Below are 21581 nucleotides of genomic sequence, written 5' to 3'. Positions count from 1 at the left end.
TATATTATTGTGCACTAAAGTATGCGGGGGGTTGGGGTGTAAATTTCCTTGGGGAGAAAAGAAAGATAAATTTTAAATGTGATCATAAATTTTTAAATTTAATAGTATTTAAAAGCTTTTTAAATGAGCACTTATGGGGGAAAAAAAGGATTCTCATTTGTTAGGCCACAGCTAGCCTTGTTTGATGTGGAATGACTCCAATATACTGTATTTGATGGGGCAGGAATCAGCTGTTCTCAATTGAACACTCTTATTTGTAACTTCAGTGGCAGGATTTTCTAAACAGAGAGTTCTCCTAGCTGAAATCTCAGTCCAGCAAACCATTAGATCTCAAAGTTTCTGGTTTCTCATATTTATATAGGTTTATTTCTCTAATCAAGATTTTCCCTATTTAAACTCTAAGTGGGCAAGAATCCCTTAGAAGAAATGGAGTAGGCCTCACAGTCAACAAAAGAGTCAGAAATGCAATACTTGGGTGCAATCTCAAAAACAAAAGAATGATCTCTTTTCGTTTTCAAGGAAAACCATTCAATATCACAGCAAACCAAGTCTATGCCCCAACCACTAATGCTGAAGGAGCTGAAGTTGGATGGTTCTATGATGACCTACAAAACCTTATTGAACTAACACCCCAAAAAAGATGTCTTTTTCATCATAGGCGACTGGAGTGAAAAAGTAGGAAGTCAAGAGGTACGTAGAGTAACAGGCAAGTTTGGCTTTGGAGTACAAAATGAAGCAGGGAAAAGGCTGAGAGTTTTAACAAGAGAACGCACTGATCATAGCAAACACCCTCTTCCAACAACACATGAGATGATACTACACATGGACATCCCTAGACAGTCAATACCGAAATCAGATTGATTATGTTCTTTGCAGCCAAAGATGGAGAAGCTCTATACAGTCAGCAAAAACAAGACCAGTAGATGACTATGGCTCAGATCATGAACTCCTTATTACCAAATTCAGACTGAAATTGAAGAAAGTAGGGAAAACCACTAGACCATTCAGGTACAACCTAAATCAAATCCCTTATGATTATACAGTGGAAGTAATGGATTAAAGGGATTAGATCTGATAGAGTGCCTGAAGAACTATGGACAGAGGATCCTAACATTGTAAGAAGGTGGTAATCAAAACCATCCCCAAGAAAAAGAAATATAAAAAGGCAAGGGTTGTCTGAGGAGGCCTTAAAAATAGTTGAGAAAAGAAGAGAAGGGAAAACAAAGGATAAAAGGAAAGATATACCCATCTGAATTCAGAGCTCCAAAGAATGTCAAGAGGAGATAAGAAAGCCCTCCGAAGTGATCAATGTAAAAAAACAGAGGAAAACAATAGGATGGGAAAGACTAGAGCTCTCTTCAAGAAAATTAGAGACACCAAGGGAACATTTCATGCAAAGATGGGCACAATAAAGGACAGAAATGGTATGGACCTAACAGAAGCAGAAGATATTAAAAAGAGGTGGCAAGAATACACAAAATAACTGTACAAAAAAAAAAATCTTAAAGACAGAGATAACCATGGTAGTGTGATCACTCACCCAGCACCAGACATCCTGGAGTGTGAAGCCAAGTGGGCCTTAAGAAGCATTACTATAAACAAAGTTAATGGAGGTGATGGAATTTTAGCTGAGCTATTTCAAATCCTAAAAGATGATGCTGTGAAAGTGCTGCACTCAATATACCAGCAAATATGGAAAATTAAGCACTGGCCACACGACTGGAAAATGTCAGTTTTCATTCCAATCCCAAAGAAAGGCAATGCCAAAGAATGTTAAAACTACCACACAGTTGCACTCATCGCACATATTAGCAAAGTAATGCTCAAAATGCTCCAAGATAGGCTTCAACAGTATGTGAACCAAGAACTTCCAGATGTTCAAGCTGTATTTATAAAAGGCAGAGGAACCAGAGATAAAATTGTCAACATCCGCTGGATCATCGAAAAAGCAGAATTCCAGAAAAAATCTACTTGTGTTTCACTGATTATGCTAAAGCCTTTGACTGTGTGGATCACAACAAAGTGTGGAAAATTCTGAAAGAGATGGGAGTACCAGACCACCTGACCTGCCTCCTGAGAAATCTGTGTGCAGGTCAAGAAGCAACAGTTAGAACCAGACAAGGAACAACAGACTGGTTACAAATTGGGAAAGGAATACGTCAAGGCTGTATTTTGTCACCCTGCTTCTTTAACTTATATGCTAAGTACTTCATGTGAAATGCAGGGCTGGATGAAGCATAAGTGGGAATCAAGATTGCCCGGAGAAATAGCAATAATCTCAGATATGCATGTTAACACCACCCTTATGGCAGAAAGCAAAGAGCCTCTTGATGATGGTGAAAGAGGACAGTGAAAAAGCTGGCTTAAATTTCAGTGTCCAAAAAACGAAGATCATGACATCCAGTCCATCACTTCATGTCAAGTAGATGGGGAAACAACAGAAACAGTGACGGACTTTATTTTCTTGGACTCCAAAATCACTGCAGGTGGTGACTGCAGCCTTGAAATTAAAAGATGATTGCTCCTTGGAAGAGAAGTTATGACCAACCTAGACAGCATATTTAAAAGCAGAGACATTACTTTGCCAACAAAGGTCCATCTAGTCAAAGCTGTGGTTTTTCCAGTAGTCATGTATGGATGTGAGAGTTAAACTATAAAGAAAGCTGAGCACCGAAGAATTGATGCTTTTGAACTGTGGTGTTGAAGAAGATTCTTGAGAGTCCCTTGGACTGCAAGGAGATCAAACCAGTCAATCCTAAAGGAAATCAGTCCTGAATATTCATTGGAAGGACTGATGATGAAGCATAAGCTCCAATACTTTGGCCACCTGATGTGAAGAACTGACTCTTTAGAAAAGACTCTAATGCTGGGAAAGATTGAAGGCAGGAGGAAAAGGGGATGACAGAGGATGAGACGGTTGGATGACATCAGCAACGTGATGGACATGAGTTTGAACAAGCTTCGGGAGTTGTGATGGACATGGAAACCTGGTGTGCTGCAGTCCATGAGGTCGAAAAGAGTTGGACATGACTGAATGACTGAACTGAACTGAAACTCTAAAATGCCATTTATTCCTATTCTACTCTTGTTTAAACATATCATTATTATGTATTTAATTATGTGGTTATTTGTTTAACATCTAACTCTGCCTAGACTGTAGCTCCCTATGAGCAAAGGCCTTATTTTAATCACTATTTTATATACGAGTGCCTAACAAGGCTTTTAGCACTTAGAGACATTTAAGTGTTTATTGAAAAAAATTAAATGATGAATGATAATGGAAAAAACAAACATGCCCCACAAAGTAGTACTGTAAAGGAATTTGCTATTGGAATTCTTGGGCTTATCTACTAGATTTGAACATTTTGTCATAGAGTTCTGTTCCATACACAGAATATTAATTTACTGATCATTAAGTTAGTTTCCTGAAAAGAAGAGAAGCGAAAAGCAAAGGAGAAAAGGAAAGATATTCCCATTTGAATGCAGAGTTCCAAAGAATAGCAAGGAGAGATAAGAAAGCCTTCCTCAGTGACCAATGCAAAGAAATAGAGGAAAACAACAGAATGGGAAAGACTAGAGATCTCTTTAAGAAAATTAGAGATACCAAGGGAACATTTCATGCAAAGATGGGTTCGATAAAGGACTGAAATGGTATGTACCTAACAGAGCAGAAGATATTAAGAAGAGGTGGCAAGAATACACAGAAGAACTGTAAAAAAAGATCTTCATGACCCAGATAATCACAATGGTGTGGTCACTCACCTAGAGCCAGACATCCTGGAATGTGAAGTCAGGTGGGCCTTAGAAAGCATCACTATGAACAAAGCTAGTGGATGTGATGGAATTCCAGTTGAGCTATTTCAAATCCTGAAAGATGATGCTGTGAAAGTGCTGTACTCAATATGCCAGCAAATTTGGAAAACTCAGCAGTGGACACAGGAATGGAAAAGGTCAGTTTCCATCCAATCCCTAAGAAAGGCAATGCCAAAGAATGCTCAAACTACCACACAACTGCATTCATCTTACATGCTAGTAAAGTAATGCTCAAAATTCTCCAAGCCAGGCTTTAGCAATACGTGAACCGAGAACTTCCAGATGTTCAAGCTGGGCTTAGAAAAGGCAGAGGAACCAGAGATCAAATTGCCAACATTCTCTGGATCATTGGAAAAGCAAGAGAGCTCCAGAAAAACATCTATTTCTGCTTTATTGACTATGCCAAAGCCTTCGACTGTGTGGATCACAATAAACTGGAAAATTCTGAAGGAGATGGAAATACCAGACCACCTGACCTGCCTCTTGAGAAACCTGTATGCAGGTCAGGAAGCAACAGTTAGAACTAGACATGGAACAACAGACTGGTTCCAAATAGGAAAAGGAGTACCTCAAGGCTGTATGTTGTCACCCTGCTTATTTAACTTATATGCAGGGTACATCATGAGAAACACTGGGCTGGATGAAGCACAAGCTGGAATCAAGATTTCTGGGAGAAATATCAATAACCTCAGGTATGCAGATGATACCACCCTTATGGCAGAAAGTGAAGAGGAATCAAAAAGCCTCTTGATGAAAGTGAAAGAGGAGAGTGAAAAAGTTTGCTTAAAGCTCAACATTCAGAAAACTAAGATCATGGCATCTGGTCCCATCACTTCATGGGAAATAGATGGGGAGACAGTGGAAACAGTGTCAGACTTTATTTTGGGGCTCCAAAATCATTGCAGATGATGACTGCAGCCATGAAATTAAGACACTTACTCCTTGGAAGGAAAGTTATGACCAACCTAGACAGCATATTAAAAAGCAGAGACATTACTTTGCCAACAAAGGTCCATCTGGTCAAGGCTATGGTTTTTCCAGTGGTCATGTATGGATGTGAGAGTTGGACTCTAAAGAAAGCTGAGCGCCGAAAAATTGATGCTTCTGAACTATAGTGTTGGAGAAGACTCTTGAGAGTCCCTTGGACTACAAGGAGATCCAACCAGTCCATCCTAAAGGAGATCAGTCCTGGGTGTTCATTGGAAGGACTGATGCTGAAGCTGAAACTCCAGTACTTTGGCCACCTCATGCGAAGAGTTGACTCATTGGAAAAGACCCTGATGCTGGGAGGGATTGAGGGCAGGAGGAGAAGGGGACAACAGAGGATGAGATGGCTGGATGGCATCACCGACTCGATGGGCATGAGTTTGGGTAAACTCCGGGAGTTGGTGATGGACAGGGAGGCCTGGCGTGCTGCGATCCATGGGGTCGCAAAGAGTCAGACACGACTGAGCGACTGAACTGAGTTGACCTGAATCTTGGAAGAAAAAGAATTACTCCCATAAATGTTTGTTCTTTTTCATGATATGTAAATTACTAAATATCAGCCACAGAATTCTAAATTAGAAGTGATTTGACAGTAATTAAAATCAAGTTCTAAAATGTTTCTAATAATTTATTGTTTTCAACAAATAGTTATTGATGTTTTTCTGTATACAAAATGAGAGAAAAAAAGAATTGGACATAGATTTTTCCCTTAACGAATATTCAGTTTAATGGTGAAGGTAAAATATAGAAATAATTAAAACAGCATATTCTGTATATTTTGATGATCCAGTGGATGTTGACAATTTGATCTCTGGTTCCTCCGCCTTTTCTAAATCCAGCTTGAACATCTGGAAGTTCACAGTTCACATACTACTGAGGCCTGGCTTGGAGAATTTTGAGCATTATTTTGCTAGTGTCTGAGATGAATGCAACTGTGAGGTAGTTTGAGCATTCTCTGGCATTGCCTTTCTTTGGGATTGGAATGAAACTGATCTTTCCCAGTCCTGTGGCCACTGCTGAGTTTTCCAAATTTCCTGGCATATTGAGTACAGCACTTTCACAGCATCATCTTTCAGGATTTGACATAACTCAACTTTAATTCCATCACCTCCACTAGCTTTGTTCATAGTGATGCTTCCTAAGGCCCACTAACTTCGCATTCCAGGATGTCTGGCTCTAGGTGAGTGACCACACCATTGTGATTATCTGGGTCGTGAAGATCTTTTTTGTATAGTTCTTCTGTGTATTCTTGCCACCTCTTCTTAATACCTTCTGCTTCTGTTAGGTTCATCCCATTTCTGTCCTTTATTGTGCCCATCTTTGCATGAAATGTTCCCTTTGTATCTCTAATTTTCTTAAAGAGATCTCTAGTCTTTCCCATTCTTTTGTTTTCCTCTATTTGCATTGATCACTGAGGAAGGCTATCTTATCTCTCCTTGCTTTTCTTTGGAACTCTGCATTCAGATGTGTATATCTTTTCTTTTCTCCTTTGCCTTAACTTCTTTTCTCAGCTATTTGTAAGGCCTCTTCAGACAACCATTTTGCCTTTTTGCATTTCTTTTTCTTGGGGATGGTCTTGATCCCTGCCTCCTGTATAATGTCATGAACCTCCGTCCATAGTTCTTCAGGCTGTCTATCAGATCTAATTTCTTGAATCTATCTCTCACTTCCACTGTATAATTGTAAGGGATTTGATTTAGGTCATACCTGAATGGTCTAGTGGTTTTCCCTACTTTCTTCAATTTCAATCTGAATTTGGCAATAAGGAGTTCATGATCTGAGCCACAGTCAGCTCCCAGTCTTGCTTTTGCTGACTGTATAGAGAGCTTCTCCATCTTTGGCTGCAAATAATATGATCAATCTGATTTCAGTATTGACCATCTGGTGATGTCCATGTGTAGTCTTCTCTTGTGTTGCTGGAAGAGGGTGTTTGTTATGACCAGTGTGTTCTCTTGGCAAAACTCTAGAAGCAAGAGACTTCCAGAAAAACATCTGCTTTACTGACTCTGCCGAAGCCTTTGACTGTGTGGATCACAACAAACTGTGGAAAATTCTTAGAGAGATGGGAATACCAGACCACCTGACTTGCCCCTTGAGAAAATCCTGTGCAGGTAGAAGCAACAGTTAGAACTGAACATGGAACAACAGACTGGTTCCAAATTGGGAAAGGAGTACGGCAAGGCTGTATATTGTCACCCTGCTTATTTAACTTATATGCAGAGTACATCATGAGAAATGCTGAGCTTGATGAAGCAGAAGCTGAAATCACAAGCTGGGAGAAATATCAATAACCTCAGATATACAGATGACACCACCCTTATGGCTGAAAGCAAAGAGGAACTAAAGAGCCTCTTGATGAAAGTGAAAGAGGAGAGTAAAAAAGTTGGCATAAAACTTATAGTCAGAAAACTAAGATCATGGCATCTAGTCCCATCACTTCATGGCAAATAGATGGGGAAACAGTGGAAACAGTGACGGACTTTATTTTTGGGGGGCTCCAAAATCACTGCAGATGGTGACTGCAGCCATGAAATTAAAAAGACACTTGCTCCTTGGAAGAAAAGTTATGACCAACCTAAACAGCATATTAAAAAGAAGAGATGTTACTTTGTCAACAGAGGTCCATCGAGTCAAAGCTATGGTTTTTCCAGTAGTCGTGTATGGATGTGAGAGTTGGATCTGAAAGAAAGCTGAGTCCCAACGAATTGATGTTTTTGAACTGTGGTGTTGGAGAAGATTCTTGAGAGTCCCTTGGACTGCAAGATGATCCAACCAGTCCATCTTAAAGGAAAAAAGAAAGAAAGAAAAAGAAAGTGAAATCGCTCAGTCGTGTCTGACTCTTTGCAACCCCATGACTGTAGCCCGCCAGGATCCTCTGTCCATGGAATTCTGCAGGGAAGAATACTGGAGTGGGTTGCCATTTCCTTCTCCAGGGGATCTTCCTAACCCAGGGATCAAACCTGGGTCTCTCCCGCATTGCAGGCAGATGCTTTAACATCTGAGCCACCATGGAAGCCCCAGATCAGTCCTGAATATTTATTGGAAGGACTGATGCTGAAGCTGACACTCCAATACTTTGGTCACCTGATGCAAAGTAACTCATCTGAAAAGACCCTGATGCTGGGAAAGATTGAAGATGGGAGTAGAAGGTGACAACATAGGATGAGATGGTTGGATGGCATCACCAACTTACTGGGCATGAGTTTGAGTAAACTCGAAGTTGGTGATGGACAGGGAGGTCTGGCATACTGCAGTCCATGGGGTTGCAAAGAGTGGGACACAAGCGACTGAACTGAACTGAACTGATTCTGTATATTTAGAAGAAAAAGAGACTCCTTCCAGAAAGAGAACAGGTGAAATGGAGAACTTTAGGAAAGAAGTGATCATCAGTGGATTTTGACAGATCTTGATCTTGATCTTGCAAAAATGTTGGGTAGCAGAAGCTTTCTGAGTAGAGAAAGCAGAATGAGCACAGAAGTGGCAAAGAAGACAACTACAGAAAAGTGAGTGGTTCAGTTTTTACTGGAGCATTGACTGTGTGAAAGGGAATAGTAGACAATTGTAAACATAGGTGGTTGAAGGTCTTGAATGCCAGACTAATGAATTTGGATTTTTTTTTTTTTTCTGAAACTTTGTAGTTTTTGAGCAGAAGATAATGTGATGAGAGCCTTAAGAAACCAGAGACAGGAATTGTAACCAGGAGTCTTACAGTGGTTAGGCAAGAGATAAGAAGATTCTCATGAATAGGCTGGCTCTCAGATTTCATCTACTACTATTTTCTTCTTGGTTCTACATTTTAGCCACAAAATCTTCCTTTGGTCCTCACATGAAGCCAAACTCACATCTATTTCATCATCTTTGTACCTGCCTGGAAATCACTTCCCCCGATTTTCAAATAGATTGCTTTTTTTTTTTCATAATTCAGTTCTCAGCTCAATTATTGTCTTTATTTTTCGTTTTTTTTACAAAATGCCTTCCCTGACCACCTAATTTTCAGATATTCTTTCTCTGAATTACTCTCTATTACATCACTGGATTTTATTTTCATAAATCATGTATCACTACCTTAAATCATGTTTATTTTAACATCTGCTCTCCAAGTAGAATATCAGCTACATGAGAGCAGGGACTTCACATCACCATTGTATCCCCACCCTATAGAACATTACCTGACACACTATGCCCTCCATACTTGTTGAGTGAATAAACAAGTAACAGATTAACTCTGTGGGTCTAACGTTTAGGAAGTAAAGTTTACAAAGTTGGATTCTGGAACTAGATTACCTGGTTTTGCATCCCAACTTGGAAACTTCCTACTTCTAAAATCTTAGGCAAGATACTTAACCTCTCTTTGCCTCATTTTCATCTGTGAACTACAGACAATATGTATGTCTATCACATGGAACTGTGAGGATTAATTGAGCTTTATATGTACGTGTAAAGCATGTAGAATAGGGCCTGGCACATAGTAAGTCCATGCAAGTGAGAGCCATAATTACTGTTGTTAAATAACATACAGTTTCTATTATGTTTAGTACACTGAATAGAAGCAGGATATATTCTACCTTTTCTAGAATCTAGCTTAGTTACCAGCTTTAGTACCAACTATTTGATGTGATTTTTATATCACAGATATAAGCCTTCTGCAAAAAAGTGAGGTTAAAAGTAAGTGGAAAATGCTACAAAAGCTTTAATTATTTTTTCATTTGTTTGTAGGTGAAGACAAAGCAAGAATCAGAACTGAAACTCAAATCATTTGTTCCTCCATATGTGTGTAATTTGACATTTTAAACTTATGCTAATTTTTTAACTTATTGCTTTCAAAGTATAAACTAATTTTTAAATTTCCTGTATGTTTTAGGCCCTTCAACCAGAATTATATTTGCTTCCTATAATGGATCATTTAGGAAATATTTATTCAGCATCAGCAGCAGTTTCTTTCAATAAACAACAGACTAATAGCGGTGTTGCTGAGCCTGACGGAGTAATACACAGACCACTTAGTATAACTCCGTCAAAGGAAGAACCTGCAACAGATCCCAGTTTTTTAGAAAATGCTTTGAAAGAACTTCTTGACAAGAATCAGGAAGAAGGTGATTTCAACTGGAATGAAGTTGTTATAGTACATTTTAATAGTCAAGTCTGGACAAACTCTGGGCAAATCTAGCCTTACAAATACAGGCAATATAATAGGAAAGCTCCAATTCAATTTGGGGAGTTTTAAAAATAGTTTTACGAGTTTGGAGAAAAAAAGACTAAATACTATGCTAAAATAAAAATAAAATCAAAATACAACATAAAGTCTACCACCTTTTATAATAGTTTCAGATAAAGTTAAGGCTAAAGGAGAAGAGAAGGGAAGTGATTGTTACATAAAACCTTATTGTTGTAAGTTCAGAAGTATCTTATCCAGGCAAACAGTATCAGGCCAAAGCAAAATAATATTGGGAGACATTTGTATTTCAAAGACTAAAAATTTTTTTATGATTACACATAGCAACTTACTGGTAGTTTAGTTCTCAAAAAGTGGTAGGTCTTTAAAAAATCAAAATTAAACTTATAAACATATAAATTAAGCTGGTACTACACTCTAAGAATCTATTGAAATAAGTCAGTTGGATTTTTTTTTACCCGGCTGCATACAGCAACTAAATTGTGATGGAAAACCAAATATACTAAAATTTTATGAATTAAATGAATCCCCCATCAGTTAATGACAACACTCTTTACAGCTGCAAAATACACTTATTCTTAATTAGTCGCATTTTTCTTCATCTTCAGTTATAACAATTATTGCATTCTGCATTCTAAGTTTATACTATGCCTAGTGATATTCCAAACTTAGCCCCTTCTTGTGTGTGTGTGTGCTTAACCTTAGGTACATTTAATATGGGCTTCCCAAGTGGCACAGTGACAAAGAATCGCCTGCCAATTCAGGAGACACAAATGACACGGGTTCTATCCCTAGATTGGGAAGGCCCCTGGAGGAGGAAAGGCAACCCGCTCTAGTATTCTTGCCTGGAAAATCCCATGGACAGAGGAGCCTGAGGCTACTACGTCCATGGGGTCTCAAAAGAATCAGAAACAACTGAGCATACACACATTTGATGTGATCAGTGAGAGTCTTTACCTTATTTTTTTTATCTAGGTATATCCCTGCAGTTTTATATATGGCTTTCCAGTCATGGTATCAATTAGAGGTTAAATGAAGAAACACCTAGGAAAAAAGTTAACTGTGGGATTCCAGTAGTCCTGAAAAGTACAAGATCAAGTAACTAATGAAGTAGGCAATTACCCTACATAAAGTTATGAGTAGTATCATATTTTATACTCTAGGCTACTGGCCAAGTCCCTGAACTATGTTACTTGCACAAAACCCCAAAAAAGTATTTGATTGAGAATATTTAATCTTTATGAATTTTGTGTCATTGTAATTTTTAAATAGTATTAATTTCTTGCTGCTTCACATCAAAAAAATTAACTATAATTTAACTGAGAGCCTAGTGTATGCTCATTTTACAAAGTTCTAGAAATATCAATAACTATTAAGAGGAAAATAAGGATTAACAATAATTTCACCATCCAGAGATAGCTGTTGTAAAGTGAAAGTGAAAACTGCTCAGTCATGTCTGACTTTTTGCAACTCCATGGTCTATATAGTCCATGGAATTCTCCAAGCCAGAATACTGGAGTGGGTAGCCTTTCGCTTCTACAGGGGATCTTCCCACCCAGGGATCAAACCCAGGTCTCCCACACTGCAGGCACATTCTTTACCAGCTGAGCCACAAGGGAAGCCCATAGTTGTTAGTATCTGTTAGTATTTTGGTGTATATTCTTCCAATTTTTCTTTAGTTCATATAAATATTTTTGAACTTTTGAAAAATGAGGACACATACAAACTCTTTTAAATCCTCTTCTTTTAGAAAATGTCACCCACATTTCATGCCAATAAATATAGATCTACATCATTGTAGAATTCTCTTGTGGTATATTTGTTTATATAACCTTGAATTAATATTCTTGCTATTATGAATGGTGCTATAAGCAACATTTTTCTAAATACAATATCATGCATTTATCATATTATCTTCTTAAAAGTTTAATGGCTGTTTCTCAGGGGATGTGTTTTGTTTGTTATTCTTATATTCATCTATTTTATTTTTTAGATTCCATGTATAAATGATAACATATAGTATTTGTCTTTATCTGACTGGCATATTTCACTAGGTTTCTTAGAAGAGCTTTCCAGTAGTCCTGGAAAACTTGTGTGCCTCTTTCTGGTCACATCTTGCTCCTTCTCCAATAAAAAGAGTACTCTTATTTTTAAAAAAAATTATATATTTTTTGCAGTGCTGAGTCTTTGTTGCTGTGTGCGGGCTTTCTCTAGTTGCAGTTACTCTCTAGTCACAGTCCATGGTGAAGAATAAGAATATTGTGGTGGCTTCTCTTATTGCAGAGCACTGGCTCTAGGGTGTGTGGGCTTCAGTAGTTGTGGTGCACAGGCTTATATGCCTCATGGAATGTGAATCTTCCCAGACGAGGTATCAAACCTATGTCCCCTGCATTGGCTGGTGGATTCCAAACCAGTGACCACCAGGGAAATCTTACTTGATTTTTTTAGTTACTTGAATTATTTTCTTACTTTTTGTATAGTTTTATTATAACCTGAATGTGTATTCCTTAGTAATAATTTAGTTTTGTCTCTTTTGAAAAAATTTTATTTAGACAGAATCATATTGAAAGCATTTTATTTGGAACTTTTTTCTTTTACTTGACATTATAACGAAAAATTCAACAATGATGTCATGTATAACACTATTTCATTTCTTTTTACTGTTGTATAATATTTTATTGTATGATCATATCATGATTTATTTATCTATTCTACTGACAGACAGTTGGTTTCCAATTTGGGGCTATTACAAATATGCTATTTTGTACATTCTTGTACATGAGTCTTAAATGCATATGTGCAGAAGGATCTCAAAAAAGTATACCTAGAATTAGCATTGTATGTACATGTTCAACTTTACTAAATAACTTACATGTGTTTTCCAAAGTGACTGTACCTAACAACAATATCTAAAAGTTCCTGTTGAACCATAATCTTGCTGTCAGACTACATTCTGGATAATTTGTTCACCTCTTTCTTCCAAATCTACCTTACCAATTCTCTTTTTAGCTATGTCTGCTGCTGCTGCTGCTAAGTCACTTCAGTCGTGTCCAACTCTGTGTGACCCCATAGATGGAAGCCTACCAGGCTCCCCCATCCCTGAGATTCTCCAGGAAAGAACACTGGAGTGGGTTGCCATTTCCTTCTCCAATGCATGAAAGTGAAGGGGAAGTCACTCAGTCATGTCCAACTCTTAGTGACCCCCTGGATGACAGCCTACCAGGATCCTCCATCCATGGGATTTTCCAGGCAAGAGTACTGGAGTGGGGTGCCATTCTGCTATTAAACCCTTACACTGAATTTTTAATTCCAAATATTCTGTTTCTCTTTTCTAGTCATTCTCTTTGCTTGAAATTTCTTCATATGTTTCACGGCCATTTGGATTTGTCTTCATTCAAGTGTTTTGCCTATTTTATGTTCTCTTAAATATTGACTCATTTTGTTGTTGTTCAGTCGCTCAGTCATATCTGACTCTGCACCTCCATGGACTGCAGCACACCAGGCCTCTCTGTCCTTCACCATCGCCCATAGCCTGCTCAAACTCATGTCCATTAAGTCAGTGATACCATCCAACCATCTCATCCTCTGTCGTCCCCTTCTCCTGCCTTCAATCTTTCCCGGCATCAGGGTCTTTTCTAATGAGTCAGTTCTTCACATCAGGTGACCAAAGTGTTGGAGTTTTGGCTTCAGCATCAGTCCTTCCAATGAATATTCAGGACTGATTTCCTTTAGGATTGACTGGTTTGATCTCCTTGCAGTCTAAAGGACTCTCAAGAATCTTCTTCAACACCACAGTTCAAAAGCATCAATTCTTTGGCACTCAGCTTTCTTTATTGTCCAACTCTCACATCCATACATGACTACTGGAAAAACCATAGCTTTGACTAGATGGACCTTTGTTGGCAAAGTAATGTCTCTGCTTTTTAATATGCTCTCTAGATTGGTCATAGCTTTTCTTCCAAGGAGCAAGCGTGTTTTAATTTCATGGCTGCGGTCACCATCTGCAGTGATTTTGGAGCCCCCAAAAATAAAGCCTGTCAGTGTTTCCATTGTTTCCCCATCTATTTGCCATGAAGTGATGGGACCAGATGCCATGATCTTAGTTTTTTGAATGTTGAGTTTTAAGCCAGCGTTTTCACTCTCTTCTTTCACTTTCATCAAGAGGCTCTTTACTTCTTCTTTGCTTTCAGCCATAAGGGTGGTGTCATCTGCATATCTGAGGTTATTGATATTCCTCCTGGCAATCTTGATTCCAGCTTGTGCTTCATCCAGCCCAGCATTTCTCATGATGTACTTTGCATATAAGTAATATAAGCAGGGTGACAATATGTACAGATATTTTTCCAGCATTTGTATGTGTGTGTGTGTATACATGTGTGTATATTTCTATATAATTCACTCTAGATTTTAGTTTGTGGCTTGTCTTTTTATTCTCTTTAGATTCTTTGAGGAAGGAATTCTTAAATTTTGTCAGCATGTTTTAAAAATTATAGAGATGAGTGTTGACATTTTCAGCTCTGTTTTGTTTTATGCATTTTGAAGCTCTGTTATGAGATGTATGCACAATTTAGGATTGTTATGTTTTCTTGAAAAAAATTGACTTCTATGTTATTATGTAATGTTTCTCTTTATCTCTGGTAATGCTTCAATTTGAAATTCACTTAGTCTGATATTAATATAATCACTCTAGCTTTCTTTTGATTAGTTTTTGATGGTATATCTTTATCTATTTCAGTATTGTCTGACTTTATATTCAAAATGGGTTTCCTATAAACAGCATATATTTATATCTTACTTTTTAATCAAGTTTGACCATCTATGCCTTTTATTAATATTAGGCATGTTTAGACCATTTACATTTAATTATGGATGTGGTTGGCTTTAAATGTACCATTTTAGTATTTATTTTCTATTTGTCTCATCTGTTTTCTGTTTTTTCCTTGGCTTTTTTTTTTGATTGAGTAGTGTTTTTTTTGTGATTCAATTTTACACCACCATTGGCTCATTAGTTATTCCTCATTTTAAAAAGCATTTAGTGGTTACTATAGGTTGATGGTCAGAAAACACCTTTTTTTAAAATTTTATTTAAATCCATGCCCTATGGCTCTTTTTTTAATAAATAAACTTTTACTTGAACAAAGCCATGCCCTTTCATTTACGTATTGTCAATGACTGTTTTTGCACTGCAATGACAGAGTTGAGTAGCTGTGATAAAGACCATGGTCTACTAGCCTGAAATATTTGCTGTCTGTATCTTTAAGAAGAAGTGTCTCCAGGATATACATTATATAGACCTTTAATTTGAAGTATACTTTCAATTATATACAACTTCATATATCATATAAGAACCTTACAGTAATATACTTCTATTCCCTCCCTCAAATCTTTTGTGCTATTGTTGTTATACATCTTACCCCTATATATGTTACAAACTCCATAATACATTTTTATTGCTTTTGCTTTTACTGTGCATCATCTTTTAAAGAAATTAAAAATAAGGGGAAAATGACTTTTTTAAACTTAGGAGAGAATTTCTTTCCCCTAACCTAGTAGTAGTAACCAATGCTTTGTATGTTTGTGATCCTGAGCCCAAGATGACCCTGCCAGCTTTTAGCTTCTATTCTTCCTTTAGGCTTTATCTAAAACTAGGGGTGGGAAGGTTTCCTATACCCTACTCAGTAATAAAAATTTACAAGGCTGAAATTGATGGAAGAGGAGTTACCTATTTTTTTCCTCTAGGGTATATGGCTTTTGCTACTATTCTTCCTCCAGAGTCAGTGGATTTTTGTCCAATCCCTATGATGGGAGAGTTTTGTGCTCCTTTTCCATTGGCTTAAGGCTCTTGCTTTTTGTGAGAAAAGAGTGTTTAAGAAAGATAGGGTTTCTTATTCACACACATTCATACCTGTGTGTCACTGATGACTCTTTTGGGTCTCCTGCCCTGCCCCCAGTCTTTCTTATGAGTGTGTGACACAGGTACATGGAAAGGAGCTTGCTATGAGTATTGACTGCCTTTTGTGTCTGGGGATCCTAGAAATTCCAGAGTATCTTGGTAGCCCACATTAGCCTTTAGAATTCCTTAAAATTTTATCTCTTTTGTTTTTTACTTTTTTTTTTAATATTTATTTATTTTTGGCCATGCTAGGTCTTCATTGCTCTGTGGACTTTTCTCTAATTATGGCAAGCAGGGGCTACTCTCTAGTTGTAGTGTGTGGGTTTCTCGTTGCGGTGGCTTCTCTTGTGGAGCACAGGCTCTAGAGCACATACAGGTTCAATAGTTGTCGTGCATAGGCTTAGTTGCACCACAGTATGAGGGATCCTCCTGGATCAGGGATTAAACTCATGTCTTCTGCATTGGCAGATGGATTCTTTACCACTGGGCCATCAAGGAAGCCTCCTTTTTACTTCTTCAAACAATGACACTTACTTCCTCCAATGCTCTGTCAAAAATGAAACATCTTATTTTCTCCTTGGAGGAGACTGGAATCTGATTTCTCATAAACTTAACTCTGATGAGTTCAGTTATTATTTTATAGATTGTTTTTCTCCTTGTTCGGGTGGGAGTAGTTTTGTCTTTCTATATCCTCAGCAAAAGTGGAGCTGCAGTTCTTTAGTCAAGTTTGTCAGCATTTTTTTTCATGATTAGTGCTTGCTCTGTATTAAGATGTCTTCTTTAAAAAATCCCTTTTCTACCCTGAGAGCATGAAGATATGGCCCTGTATTATATTACAAATATTTTATGGTTAGCTTTCCACATTTAGTTCATTAATATAACAGGAATTTATTTTTATGTGTGATGTGAGATGAATTTCCTTAATTTTTATCATATGTACACTATCATTTATTGATGATAGTTGTACAGTATCCTAAAATTGTCAGATTGCTCTTTAGTGGTGCTTGAGAATACAAAATATCTGAGCTCTAACATTAGTATCAAAATATAACTGGTAAAAATATGCACAGTATATTTCATTGGTTCTTTAATGAAGGAGAAAAGATGTATTTCTTTACTTATTTTTACATATTAAAATGGATAGTCATTTCCATTAGTTATCTTTTATTCTTTTCCAGCACTACACATCTCTATTATATTTTTTGACATGCCTCAACTTTATCATGTTTAATCCTTGATTATTGTTGCCCCCAAGCCAGTACACTTTCTTATTTCTTCCGTTCCATCATTCTTCCAGTTGTTCAGACTTAAAGCTTTGAAAATTTCCTTATTGTAAAATGATAGCTTCTTAGTTTAAAGGAAACTTAAAAAGCATCTTGAGTGGCCTTCTTGCTTATATCTCCTTTCTAGTCTATCTTCTAGACTGCCATCAGCATCATTCTTCTTGTTACAAGTTGGATTATTTATCTTCCTATTTAAAAACCCTTGAAAGAGTCACTGATTAAGCCCCCTTAAAATGGCATAGAGAATTATTCATACTCTTGACTTCAAATCCGGGTTACAAATGTTGGGCCATGCAGCCCAATTCCAGAAGGCTTTCTTCACATAGGTTATGATTTGAATGGAGCTTTCAGGATTTGTTTAATGTGGTAGTTTGTTCAATAATTTTTACCTGGTATTAGTAATAGTACTCGGAGAAGGCAATGGCACCCCACTCCAGTACTCTTGCCTGGAAAATCCCATGGAGGAGCCTGGTAGGCTGCGGTCCATGGGGTCTCTAAGAGTCGGACACCACTGAGCGACTTCACTTTCACTTCTCACTTTCACACATTGGAGAAGGAAATGGCAACCCACTCCAGTGTTTTTGCCTGGAGAATCCCAGGGACCGGGGAGCCTGGTGGGCTGCCATCTGTGGGATCACACAGAGTCAGACACAACTGAAGTGACACAGCAGCAGCAGCAGCAGTAATAGTACTATTATTGCCTGGAAAATTCCCTGGACAGAGGAGCCTGGCAGGCTATATATAGTCCATGGCGTGGCAAAGAGTTGAACACAACTAAGCAACTGAGTACACACACACACACACACACACACACACACACACACTATTTTATTATAGTTCAGTGATAGGAAAGAGAGGAAAAAGTACCATATAGTACAATCAGAGGTAGGTAGGGATTTAGCTACAAGATCCTTGTTTACAAAGCTAAAATGTTTTGCAGGTAATGGGAAGCCATTTGAAGTTTTTAACAGGAATGGTGTAATTGGATTTCAGTTCCAGAAAAACAATGTGGGAGACAATATGGAGACTAGACTGAGGTGATAAAGACCTGAACTAGGAAATGCTATGGAATGGAAATCAGAACTTGAAGTCTAAAGACTTCTAATGATTGCATACTGTGCAGAAAGTGTTTTATATGCACTATTGCCATTTTAGAGCTAAGGAAACTGAAGTGAGAAATAACTTACCTGAGGTCACACATGCTGTGATAATGCCCAGGCGGGAACACTTACATGTTTGCATATGTAAAATAACAAATGACATGTGCTCTGTATTTATACCCAGTGCTTTCCAGAGGAGGATCCTCAGGATGCTATTTGAAAAGATACTTTTGGCAAAGGCTTTTTAGAGACAATTAGATTTAAATAAAACCCAACTTACCTCACCTTGTACATATTGTACATAAAAACAGAAATCCTACAATAGGTGTGTCTCTTTATGGGATTTGTGTTCCTGTTAGGATTGCTTTAATCCAATTTTCCCCAAACTGAATTTACCAAAGAATTCTCCTTTTGCATAAACTAGAGTTTTCATGAAATTCAGTTTGGAAATAGTAAAGTTCATGGAGATATTGAAACATGGAAGAATATATAGTATGTACATATAAAAATTTATTATTTTAGTATTTTCTTAATATTGTAAACTTTCTTTGCTATGGATGGATATCAGCATCAGCTGGGGGAAAAGCTACTCCAAATGAGAATCAGATCGGAAATAATCAAACTGGAAATCCTGAATTGCCACGATCACAGGAAGATTCAGATAATGATTATTTTAGTGACAGTAAAAGGTAATTAGTATGAATGTTGATTTTACATATCATAATCTATAAGAGTGAGATACCCAGGGTACTGTCTTAAAATCTTCTAATTAAAACAAGGACCAAGTGAAGTTAATGACATTTTTAACTAAAACTACCTTGATTCTGATGTTTGCTGTTGTGTACTAGTATTTCCCTCCAATATAAGGGGGGATAATGTATTGCTTAAATTTATTCTATTGTAATTCTTCTGTCATCCGGGGCAACCTAAATGGCAGAATAGTTTCTGTCCTCATTTTTGTTTCCTAGAATTAATTTTTCTGGCTCTTTTACATTCCTGGTATGGTAAACTAATCATTATGCTTGAGTTTCACATTGGTATAATTTCAGTCAAAATTATAGTACTTAAACCACAGCTTTGCATATAGCCTTTTGAAATTAAGAAATTTTATAAATAATTATTCTCAAAATAACTATAAACAAAGTATGTCTATTAAATTTCCAGTTAGTTTACCTTGCTATCAACACTGGACTGTGATTTGAATTTAGCTATAATGGACGAGTTTGAGCAAACTCCAGAAGATAGAGGACAGGGAAACCTGGTGCACTGCAGTCCATGGGGTCACAAGGAACCAGACGCGACTTAGCAACTGAACAACAACATAATGAAATATTATCTTATAACTCATGCTAAATGTAGTTTATGTTAATCAAAAATGAGTTTGAAAGATAACATAATAGTTTTGAGATGACTTTTAACATTTTTAATGTTATATTTGTGTTTATAGAATGTTAAACAATTAAAAACATGAAAAGCTAATATTCATGGAATCATTTTTAATATGACTTTCAATTTTATCATTCCCTTTTAAGTCAGTTTCTTTGGAAAAATGAAGATGATAGAGCTAATATCATTAGAAGAGAGGATAATCAGGTACGATTTCTAAATTTTTCTTAAATGTGATATTGTACCATATTTATATTGAAATTGAAATGCAGATTGCAGATTGAAAATGAAACTGCAGATTAAAATGCCCAAGTTAGAGACGGGGGAGATAAACTTCAAGAAAATTCAGGAGCCTGCCAATTCAGTGAAATTTCTGGGAGTTTTATGATCTGGGAGATATGTTGAGATATGCCCTTTAAAGTAAAAAACCAGGTATTTGAACCTTGCCCCAGCTACCATTGAAAATGAGTCACCCGATGCACCTCTTTCGAATTTGGAGATTTATAGCATTCGAACATGTGGCTCCAATCTTTCCTTTTTTTTTCCAATCAAGCAATCCAAAAGACTGTCAGCTTTGGGCAGAAATGGCTCACAAAGTGGTCCAAGAGCCACAGCGAGCAGTGCTGCCGGTTGTGTGCGAACGTTCATCTAGTTCAGGCATACTTGATGTGCAATAAGTCGGAATGCTGAATGGAGTCTGAGACGAGTCCTGGTAGAAGAGTCACAGCTCAGAGCCTTTGAGTTTTGGAGTAAAGGCATGCCATCTGCAGCAAATAATTATTTTGTTGTTGCTAGATATTACTAAAACTTGCTATCTTCACACTTAAAAATAAAATTTTTCCACCTGGTGGGTACTAAATGCTTTTTAACTATGGCCTGAATTTTAATTTCCCAGGTTACCCATACAGTTGGTTTGATCCTGTTTATATATTTTATGGGCTCCATTTTGATAACTTTTTTGAAGAATTACCTTTTCAAGTAGTTGAAGTATTTTTCTCTTATTGCAAATCAAGATACTAACTTCTCATTTCTTCTTGTTTACATTTATTTGGTATACCCCATCTTCCTCCTCTACTCTTCCCCCCAACTTTTCTGGATTGCATTGTTTTAGGTATGTCCTTATAGACATCATAAAGTTGGGTTTCATTTTGTAAACAGTCTGAAAGTCATTTTCATTTAGTAGATGAGTTATGTCCTTTTCGTTATGATGGGATTGATATATTTGACCTCAAATTTGTCATTTTACTTTGCTATAGTTACTATGTGGCTTATTTGCACTTTCCCCCTTCCTCGTATGTAGGAAGGTTGAATCTTATTCTAGTGTTTACCTTTATACTAATACAAATTTTTGTTAGTATTCCTCGCCCTCCTTTTTCCTTTTTTAAAATTTATGCTTCTTCAAAATTTTGAAATTTTTGTTTCATTACCTCTAAAATTATCCTCTGACGCCTACCTTTACATTCAAGGTGATTAAAAAGTCATCCCTCTCTCTTTTCTTCCCTCATATACTTTTAGTTGTATCATTTCTACTTTGTCAAAGAACAGAACATTTATGGGCTGTGCTTCTTGTCTTCTCCTCACCCTTGCTTTAGTCTCAGATCTATAATTAAATACGATCAACACTTACTGCCAGTTCTTTTGCACAAGATTTTTCAATCACTTCCTGGCTGGGTTAAGCTCCACTTATTTTTTAAAAAGCTCCTACATACAATATTCCCTTACTTCTTCCATATTTAAATCTGTCTAGAGCAGGAATAGACAAACAAGGCTCAAAGCCAGTTTAGTGTAGCATGGGACCTAAAATATTTTTTTTTAAGTTGGAAAAAGAATTATGACAGATACCATTTGTGGCCTGCAAAACCTAAATTATTTATTCTGAGGCCTTTTACAGAAGAAGTTTGCTCATCCCTGCTTTGAGCCTTGATACTTGAGGGATAGCTTGATTG

General features: G+C 37.1%; 1 protein-coding gene across 1 annotated transcript in view; it reads left to right on the top strand.

The window, feature by feature from the left end:
- SPATA1 (spermatogenesis associated 1) overlaps nucleotides 1-21581 on the top strand; it is a 61863-nt gene that overhangs the window by 8205 nt on the left and 32077 nt on the right. Inside the window, 4 exon segments of the mRNA XM_043878017.1 lie at nucleotides 9517-9570; nucleotides 9662-9893; nucleotides 18818-18938; nucleotides 19782-19842. Coding sequence (XP_043733952.1) covers nucleotides 9517-9570; nucleotides 9662-9893; nucleotides 18818-18938; nucleotides 19782-19842 — 468 coding nt within the window.

Source organism: Cervus elaphus, chromosome 20 (genome assembly GCF_910594005.1).
Source record: "Cervus elaphus chromosome 20, mCerEla1.1, whole genome shotgun sequence".
NCBI classification, from domain to species: domain Eukaryota; kingdom Metazoa; phylum Chordata; class Mammalia; order Artiodactyla; family Cervidae; genus Cervus; species Cervus elaphus.
Note: the sequence above shows the minus strand (reverse complement) of the source record. Positions and strands in the feature narration are given on the sequence as shown.